Below are 10,609 nucleotides of genomic sequence, written 5' to 3' on the forward strand. Positions count from 1 at the left end.
AGGTGATCCCCAGAAGCCAGAACGTTACCTACTTGCTACAGAAAGGCCAAAAATGAGGGCTGGCATGAGGACTTAGAACAGGACCCCTTCCCACCAGGATGGGGTGCTGCATTTCCTCCTCCCTGTCTTGGGGATGCATGAAACTGCTTCTACTTGGAACAACTGAAAAGTCCTAAATTCATCAAAACAATGAGATAATGCAGGTGAGCCCTTGGAAGGAGCCATCTACTACTATGGCTTTCTTTGACAGAAGCTGATGCACATCAGGAAATATCCTCTATTATCCCTCACTATCATCTGTTTGCTTGCTTGGTTTCTTCTTATGTCACCGATGAAGGAGTGGCTTTAAAAACAACATGGATGGGACTGTCAGAGAAGTCTTTTCAGACACTGAGTTATTAGAGGTTATCTTGGCCTGTAAGGCCACTGCAGTATGGGGTGCTGTTGTCACCCCAGTCCTTAATGAATATCTACAAAGCATGAGGTCATATCAAACAGTCACCTCTGTTTTGCTCGCTGTGCGGTAGTGATGGTGGTGTCCTGGAATATAATGCAGTTGTTCTACCGTGTTGTGCCGTCGGGAGGCGAATGCTTGGCGCTTGGCGGAGGTTGGGTTCATACCTAAGGTATTGTACAAGTTATTTGAGGCACTAGGATGGGAGTGCATTTTTGTCATCCTGTAGCGATCCAAGACAGGTGTTGATACAAAGACATCTGTGTGTGATAATGCCCGTGACATAGACTGCTCAGGGTACCCTGACCGCTCTGGGGAGAGCAGGGGGTCTTGAGAGTGGAGGCGCTCTGCAGACAGAAGCTGCTCATCTGAGAGGATCCGTTCATAGGACATGCTAAACTCCTCAGGCATGATCCTCTCAGGAGACAGCACTCTGTCCTGGGACATGGCTCTGATGGGACGGCGAGGCCTGTCCCTGTGGTTGGTCTGTTGAGACATTTTGATGACATTGATAGGGAGCGTGCCCCGGGCTGCCAGGTCGGGCAGATGTCTCCTCCTCATGTAGTATTCATCAGCCTCTTTGTCAGCTGTGGGAAAGGAAAGGGAACAGTTATAAACATCAGAGCATTGTCCCACAGGCTGAAAAGGGGCTGTGTACAGCACAAAGCCTTGGAGCAGCCTCCTGGCAGGACCTAAGGTACCATCTACCAGCAGCTAGACCCAGGCATGGACATCCATGTCAGAGTGCTGCCTGTCAGAGACGCCAGCCCTGTGTGGGTTGTGTCGTCATGGGCTTGTGACAGGCAGAGAGAGTTATAATTGCATGCAGATGGGTGTAAGTCACTGTGCAATGCATCACACCTTCTAGCACCATGACACAACAGGCTCCATATACTTTTGAGTCCAAACCATAGTACTGCATGATTTACACAAATGGTGAGTTATGGAGAAATTACCAAATGTCATCTTCACAATACACTTACAAGGAAAGCACAGGGAAGGTGAGCTGAGGAAGGAAAGTTCCCCATTTGAAGAAATTCATACCTCATTTCTGGCCTCAGATATGGGTGTGCTCTGAAATCCATGAGTGCATTCATCACATTTTTAATTACTGTTTTTGAATATTTGTAAATGTGACCACAAAGCAGGTTTAGTGGGCATGGGATGCTCTCTCTGAGTCACCGAATCCTCTGCCTAAGGTTTCATTTTCCGTTTTATCAGACACCTTACTTGCTATCATAGAATTTACCCCACTGAGAATTTTTTTCTCAGTTTGCTTTTTCCGTGTCTTAAATGATGCCTTTGTTTCACAGGACCTCAGCATGCACAAACACACACAAACCCACCTTCCTTTTTTTCACTTTCAGACAAATGCCTCAGACTCAGAGAGGATGTTGGCTGCTGCAGACATACCCTGATGTATTAATTTAATCCTACAGTATCAGGAATTATCTGATCCAACCAACTTGTAATTTGAAAAGATAGCTCCACAATTACTTCAGATTAAAACAAAACAAAACAAACAAGCCAAAAAAACCCAACTCAAAAAGAGAAAAACAAAAAACCAAAAATTTTCTGGCAAACCCCTATCACGTTCATATGCCTTAAACTGGGATACTGGGATTACCTACCTGGGAGGGGGATTAGCAGTTCTTGGGCTTCAAACCCAGTGCAACTTGTTAATCGTCATGGTGTACCTGTGGCTGCAGAGGTGTAAAGCACGGAACATCAGTCCCTAAGCAGAAGTTTAGTGTCGTAAGTGGAAGAGTACAATGCTGGCCCCCATGGGTCAGGGGATGAAAGCATGTCTAATGTTCAATACTGATCATCTATATGAGCATTTCTCCTCATTTGTCTGTCTGGGATGTTTTCTTGATGTCCCCAAAAGCATCTTCCATCCTTTCTGGCTCATCAGTCACTCCAGAAAACCCCAAGTGAGACTCATCGCAAACACCTGGCAGTCAGCCATCCTCTCCCTTGGAGAAGAAAACACACCACCTGCTAGAATGCAGGAAGGGGATTTCTCATGCGAAGGTAAAGCAGATTTCTCCACCTTACAGAGGAAATAAGATGTCTTGCAAAATAAATAACCTTATGGGAGCAGTCTGCTATAGAGACTGCAGAGATGAGAACACACACGTGGCCCAGTAAGTACCTTCCCTACCAGTCTTGAGCCAAGTGTTGATGAGCAAAGACATCCTCTCCTATACATCCTGGCCAGCTTCTGGGACTTATAGTAAAATTCTGTCGGAAAGTCTTTTGCTTATGACACAAATATGATAAGGATATATGATAACAATAATGATAATAATGAGGAACCCCACTGATTTTCTCAGCTCTGATATTTTATTGAGTAGTAGGTAATGTAAGATGGGAAACTATCAGAGGAAAATTTCACATACTTGTAGTTTCTGAGGATGTCTGAATGATGAAAAGACCAGAGTTCTGCTGCAGAACAGTCTGGGTAATCATGAGGTGAGTGAGGTAAATGGTTCCACTTCTCATGCTTGGAGTCTCTGTAGACATTCGACAGACCGAATAGTTAGGTATGTTATGGAAATTTCCTATTTCCTCTGACATAGCTGTAAATCTATGGGTTTTATGTGCCACATTTGGCTGAGAAATGAAGATAATTGGCTGGCTGTCCCATGATTCAGAGTGCTTTCGGAGGAAATGTCAATGCCTTATGATATGTGATCAGTGCTGACAACACCCCAGAAGTTTGCTCACAAAATAGCAGTTACACAAGGGTGCCTGGAGGTCTTCCGTCACAGCCTGGAGTGCTGAAAGCATTCGGTGCTGGATGATGTCACTCACTAATTTCGTCATCTCCTCTCCCATGCCTTCAGTGGTCTCTTCATTGACCTCTGGACTCTGCTCGTCACGGTCCTGAAAACAGTCCACATAACCCAGAGGACCTGTGGGGATGAGGGTTGATCCCCCTGTCTCGACATCCAGAGGTACAAGCTGAGAACATGTATGTTGAAATGCACGGCCTGTAGGCACCGCTGTTGCTGCTAACCTTTCTTTATAGCCTACTCACCACCAAGAAGGGAGAACTGCCCTGACTTCTCCTCTGCTGGCATGCTTGCTACTGATGGGATTTTCTCTCCAGAGTATACACTGTAGGAATGAATCTTTTTTTGCAATCAAAATCTTACTTGAAGAGTATCTCACTGCAAATATCAGACAGCAGCTTCCCTGGCCTCAAACTCTTGTGCTTTTAAAATCACCTTCTAGGAAGCCTGAAAGGGACTGGTGAAATTCCATATGGCCAGAGTAATTTTAGACATTTTTATTCTATAATATGGCCATAGATAGACTTGTACACACTTAGTGTGCACAGGCTTGATAACGATGCTTGAGGGTGGGTGCAGAATAGGAACTAAGCAACTGTCACTCTGGTACTTGGCCTCTGCTCTGGATGGGAGAAGTTCCACTGGATTTGCCCAAGACTCTAAATAGATGTAATTAAAGCAGAGAACATCCCAGATGGAAATGTGCTTGGATGCTCACACCTAGCTGTGCTAATTGCCAGCAGGAGCTAAACCAGCTTATATGAGGTTTACAGTGGGCTGAGCCTCCTAGTGAGGGAGCAGAATTGGCTGATTATAAGTGGTTTGAAGTTGTTCCTTGCTAATTTGAATAAAAAATGCAGCATGTGTTTTCCTACACTTTAAAACTTTTACCAATTAGGAACATTGAAAATATCCTTTCTATCCTCTTCCATCCCTGCAAACAGCATAGAAGACTGTATGGCCTTTTGCTTGCAGTGGATAGACCATGCAGGGAACTGACTTCCTTTCAGAGGTATTTCTGAGCTCATACAGGCTCCTGAGAGACACATTTAGATGCTGGCACAGCCATTCTGGGAACATTCTCAGGTGTAGATAAACTTCACATCTCCATCTCAAAGGAATCAAAGATGAAACGACAGTTTCCCTGTGAACAACATGCTGGTTTAAGCAGGCACCAGACAGACATTTAACAGGCTATTGCCTCTGAAAGGTAGTGTCAGTTCAAGAGCATCGCTGAGTCAGTCATGAAGAATTCAGCTTGACGAAAGACTGAGTGTGCTGCATCATACACGCGGCTTTGCATTGAGGGAGAATCTCAGCACAAGTCTGTAACCACAGCGTTTCTGCATCCAGGGAAAGCAATGAAATGAATACAGCTTCAGGCTTTTGAGATTGGAGGCACCAGGTACTTCACCCAGTGGGAGGAGGGGGGGGAACTGTGGACATCTGGTGACATAGTTTGCTAAAATAAAAATGCCTACAGGACCTTAATCCAGCCAGTCTGATTCATCTAATTCTCTTTGCACCAGCAAGTTGACTGGGATAGTGAGGCTCTGAGACTGCTACACCTTATCTTTCGATTGATGCTCATATGAAAACTGACATTTGTAATTTTAGGCAAAATAAAACTGCAATAAAATAAGTTCCTCCTTCATGAATGTGCTTAGAAATTCAAAAATGTGTCCTAGTGGATTCCAAAAGGCCATAATTGATAAGCAGACAGAAAGAAATCACTGGTCTATTGATTAACAGAAAATTTTTTTCAAGCCAATCTCATACTTCTGATGTTTCACTAACCTTTCTTGAACATGTCAAAGTGGAATCACTGGAAATCACATTTTGTGCACAATTTCTGCATCTTTTTCATGTTTTGTTTTGCTTTGCTTTGGTTTATTTCTTGTTTTATTTTTGGTCCACCTTCCTCCTTTCTTTCCTCCTTTGGCTGTTTCTGGAACATTGATCAGGGCTGGTCTCACCGAACTTCAGGAGCATTCGAGTGCTTTAATACAACTTGGCGTTAGGATAAGCTGATTTGGAGGGAGACCCTCAAATGAGTGTTTGTCCTGGTTTGAGCTAAAGAGAACTAATTTTCTATTTAGTGATTTTTACCTTTCAGCTCAGTCTCTTCTACATGGCTGAACTTGCTGAAACTAGCAGCATGTTTTTTCAGACAGTGTGTACTACTACAAATTATAATCATAAGGCCACTGTCTCACCATGGGTGCCGTGTCTGTGCCTATGGGGTGGGGAGAGCGGACCCAAAACTGACCAACTAGGTGTTCCATCTCACATACATCACACTCAGTATAAAGCTGAGGAATCACGAGGGTCTCAACCTTTCAATCTTGGAGCCCTTCCATCTTGGATCCTTCCTTCTGTCTTGATCCTGCAATGGCCGAAGTCTGAGTGGAACCCTGCTGGTTCATCTGCCTCTGCTCCTGATTCCTCTGTTCCTGCATCCTGCTCCCACTGCTGCTGAGTCCCAGCTGGGACTTTTTCAGTGCTCTGCTCCACAGAGCCTCTGGTGACATATTCGTCATTGGGGGGAGAGTGGCGGGAGGATTTTATATTGGTTTTATATATAAATTTGTACATATTTTTATATATATCTATCTTATTATTTTCCTAATTACACTATTATCCTGTAGTATTAGTATTATTGTTTTATTAAATCTGTTAGTTTTATTTTCCAACCTGTAAAGTCTCTCTCCCTTATTCTCTTTTTTCTTCCCTTCTGGAGAGGGGAGAGGAGTTAACAGAGAGCGTTTGTCCAGGATTTAGTGGGCAGACGAGTCCTAAACCATGACAGTGTTCTTACTCTCACATCTTGCCTTAACAAGTCTAAGATGCCATCACAGAAAGGGATATTTTTTATTGCATGGTTGTATGTTAACATGGTTAAAGTATGTGCACATGTGTATGTATGTAAGGCCATTATAGTAATTTCTTTGCTTTTTTTTTAAGGCAATATCATTGCTTTTCTTTCTCTGCAGTTCCAGTGTATTTCCTCTTTGGGCTTGTCTCTCCTGTTTTAATTGGCTTTAACATTTTAAAGCTGCCTAGTCATATCTGATTATTCTTTAGCCAGTACCAGGTGGTTTAATATGACTGAAAACATTAGCTTCCTTCCTAACTGACCTTTCTCACTTAGCTGGAAACAGCAATTCTCCAGAGCACTGGGCAGGACAGAAGTAATATGGCTGCTCTTTTTCAGCAGTGTGTTCCCACACCCACTCACCACCACTGCTCGTCCCACATGCCAGCCTGACAGTGTTGCCAGGGAAAAGCTGGCATTGGGCTTCCCATGGCTCCTCCCTGCTCCTCAGAGTTCCTCCTACCTGGCTCCAGCCAGCAACCCCAGACGGGTCTCCTGTTGCCTGTGGCCTGCAGTAAGAGCTGGGAGGTAAGCAGCCACAGAAGCTGAAAGCTCATTGCTTGCATGGGACTTGATCGTGGCTGGCTCAGTCAAATGACAGCAGAGCTGAGTGCCTGCCCTGCAAATCCAGCAGTGAGGAGCTCCACTCCCAGAGCTGGACACATTCCCCAAGGACACGTAGGTGCAGGCAGCAGGTATAGCTTATCTTTTCCTTGTTGCACAGACCTCTTAGATGAGTCTCCTAAAGTGGGATGTACTTCATTAAGCTCTAGGCATCAAAAACTAGGCTTGTTATCCAGTAAAGAGCTAGGTAGCTTGCCAGAGCAACTCTCATATCAGTGAGACACTAGGATCTTCAGAGAGTTTCTGATAACATGAAGGTGACTGTCCTTTTTCATTTATAGAGATATCTGCATCAAACAGAGAAAAGATGCTTAATTGCCAAATGGCTAAAGTAGAATGAGATGGATCTGACCATACCCTCGTTAAGGTCTGTCTCCTCATCTCTGGCAAGGAGACATTAAATATACTTTATTCCTAAGTATGCCTTGATTATTCAGTTTATATGTTCTTAGGCAGAAACTGTCTTTCACTGTTTGTCTCTGCTAACTGTGAGAAAATAAGTGACTTTTAGCTGTCTGGTGAAACTGAAGAAACCTAGACAAATAGCTAAACCACAGATTTTAAATGTATCTAATGCCTTTTTTTTACTCAAATAGAAATATTATGTTTGTTAATGAGCTCTTCACAACATTCATTTTTTAACCATGGCAGGGAGCTCATTATAAACAAGCAATTATAAATATGAAAAACAAACCCCAAATAATTCTTCTGCAAAGTCCAGCATTTAGATACTATTTTTTCTGGATTTTGTGTTGCCTTTAGCTCCTTTATCTGTCATAAGAAAATGATATTGCTGGCATTTTACAAGGGAAGGTCTAGGAGCTGGGTGCTATTTTTCTTTGGCTCAGTGAAGACCAGCTATAAGAAAGTGATTCAGTGATTCTAGAGGTGCTGAGTATATGCAAGCCCAGCAAGAGCATGGAGTGCTTAGACCTTTTAGAGCTGAAGCTGCTTATTTAGTTACTCAAACATATAGTGAGAGACAGTTGATCTGGCATTTCTCAGATGTTTTGCAAGAGGATAGGTTAGTATCTTGCAAAGATGACTGAACTATATCTAGACCTGTCATTGATGCATAAAGATCTGGTATTTCCATTGCAGTGCACAGGGATTCCCTACTAGGGTTGATGTTGCTGAAAAAAGGGGTCAATTAGCCCCATTCTAGCAAATGGCCAAAGATTGACTTTCATGCTCTTAGATTCAGGTTGACTGACAGGTATTTTCTGAATGGGGACAGGGATGCTAACTGACCAGAGGATCAGAAAGAGCTCAGGAGAGGGAGATTGACTATGCTCAGCACATTCTTGAGGACATTAAATCTTGGCACCTTCACACAAACCTACTTTTGTTATTTTAAACAAATATCTAGGAAATACAGTGCTAGAGTTCAATACTTATTTCCTTCTGCTGTGACCTACTGAGTGAGAGGCTGGACAGGTCCTGTCCTTTCTTCCACTACTGAGCAAAATTTTCTGCACCTGATGGATGGATCAGGCTGCCAAGACACCACTGAGTAAGGTATTGCTTAGTGCAGGGATGGCATTGCTCGGCATGAGTGAATTTATACACAGGGCGAATCTAGTAAGCACTGTAGGAGTAGGCATAGGATAGTGTTCAAATCTGACATACATTACCAGATGTTGGCTGTGGAAAGGGTAGGAGTTTCAGTTAGCATTCATCTGTGGTATTTTTATGTTTCAGTGAGATATATCAATAACTTTACCATAGAGCTTAAGGAGATTTCACTACACATCTATGCACAGTATGTAAAGAAATAGATGAACCACAGACTGGAAGAGGTCTTGACCTTCCCCTGCATCACGACAGGAACAGTCATTGTTGCTGTTTCTGGTGAGCACTTCTCTAACCTGTTTCCAATTGTGCCAGGACAGAGATCTTCCAGACCTAAACTCAGGCATTGCAAATCAATTACAAATGAAACAGCAGTTTTTGGAGATATCCAGGGGGTGTGTTTTTTGTGCTGAGAAATTTTTATTTCAGCTGAGAAATTAAAACAAATCATCACCTCAAAATGGGGACATTTTAAAGCAGTAATATTACAATGCCTTGACTTCAAGGGTTTTCCAATATCGGATAGTATTGTCAAAGCCACTCAAGAACGTGGACAGTTCACTGGGATGCAGTGAGTCAAAAATGCTTATGGTTGGAAGTGTGAGATCCAAATATCACCAGGGAACAAAGCTCATGGCAGAAGTTGAGCTGTGCTCATAGCACACTGAATGAGGAAGATGACAGGCTTCAATCACAAAATACCTCATCTCTCTTCTCCAACACGGTTAAGCACATGGTGGCTTTTAAGCACATCAAATGTATCTGCCTTAATGTTAAACATGTACATTCAGTCCCACACTGAATTGCCAAGGAAGGGGCTGAGATTTTCATGTGCTGCATTTCCATTCCATTTTCTTTTCTGGAGAATCTTCCACACAGAGAGATGTTATGGACAGCTCAAAGACTTCCCTGCCACCTTATTTTTTGTGTCTCACTTGGCTGGCTAAATTGGGAATGCAAATTTTATTTAGACCAAGGAAGTAGGATTTGCTCCTCATCCTCACCTATCTTCAATGAAACTATTGCAAGCATAAAAACCTAAGACTTTTTTCTAAACTAGGCAATGTGAATACAGGACTGCATTCAGAAAATGTTCATGGAAACATACTACAAGCCTAGTGTCTGAGTCTGGAGAAAGCATTTGCCCACACAAATATCACTTATTTCATAATCCCACCAAAGCTGAAGGGTAAAAAGGTGATGGGCTGGACCATTACAGGAAAGTTGTCAGAACAATGCAATACATAAAACAGCAAGAAAGAACAAATACTAACTGATGTGAACAAAGCAGTGAGCAACATGCTGAAATATTAGAGATGCACCATGGATCAGTGCACATCACAGGTCAGGACCAGATATGAACACATACACCATGAAACACGGCAGATTGCAGCACTGCTTAAGGCAGGTAGATGTGCTCCTACTGAAACAGATGCTCCCAACCATTTCAGCAGCTTTCTGTTGGCCTGAGTTTGTTATTTGGTTCCAGCTACCCCATAGATGTTGAGATATCTCCCCTGGGTACGCTGAGGTGAGCTCAGGTGATCTGAGCTTAGCTCAGTTTGACTCCAGCAGAAAGAACAAAGGATTACTATCAGGAGCAGATACAAGGCAGAGTAGCAGGAGGTAGCACAACAAGGATGTCAGTTAGCAAATAACCACTTGTGCTCTCACAGTAATGAAGTGACTCTTTCTCTGTACTGATCCTCTGCACTCTTCCTTGATGGGAAGCGACAGCTAAAATAATCATTACTGGAGATGCCAACTTAGGCAGTGCAATGACAGAGAGTCAAAGATTATTGCCTTAACATTGTGCCCACTGCAACTTACAAGCCAATGAGATACAAAAGAAATGAAATGAGCTGAAACCTACTTAGTCTCTTCAGAGAAGAATATTTACTTGGGTTTGTCTTGACAGCAGACTCATAGGATGGTGGGAGGTGAGAGAGGTTCTGGAAGGACCGGGAGAAGGACAGATCATAGGGTTCGGTGGCAGAAGTAAGGATGTTGTTCATTCGCGGCTTGTCTGAAAAAAATAAAAAAGAACAGAGAAAGGCATGTCCACAGTGTGCAACAACCAAGTTGAGAGGCAAGCCAGTCCCACAGACTCTGGCAGGGAGAAGAGTTGTATCTGAGCCAGCCTCAGTGACAGGCTGTTGGACGTAATTCAAACTGGCATCAGCAGATTGGTGTAAAATGGATCCTGTGGCGTTGTTTCCCTATCCACAGTCATTATGGAGAGAAGGAAACTGCTGTCTCCGAAGTGTGTGGATCAACCAGCGCTCC

General features: G+C 43.2%; 1 protein-coding gene across 1 annotated transcript; it reads right to left on the reverse strand.

Moving 5' to 3' along the window:
- Positions 1–490: 490 nt before the first annotated feature.
- SHISA6 (shisa family member 6) lies at positions 491–10,349 on the reverse strand (the record flags this gene model as incomplete). Its single annotated transcript, XM_010190883.1, has 2 exons — positions 491–1,041; positions 10,224–10,349. Coding segments are annotated over 2 exons (677 nt in total), but the record flags the coding sequence as incomplete, so codon positions are not given.
- Positions 10,350–10,609: the final 260 nt, after the last annotated feature.

This window comes from Mesitornis unicolor, unplaced genomic scaffold, assembly GCF_000695765.1.
Source record: "Mesitornis unicolor isolate BGI_N332 unplaced genomic scaffold, ASM69576v1 scaffold11758, whole genome shotgun sequence".
In the NCBI taxonomy this organism is placed as follows: domain Eukaryota; kingdom Metazoa; phylum Chordata; class Aves; order Mesitornithiformes; family Mesitornithidae; genus Mesitornis; species Mesitornis unicolor.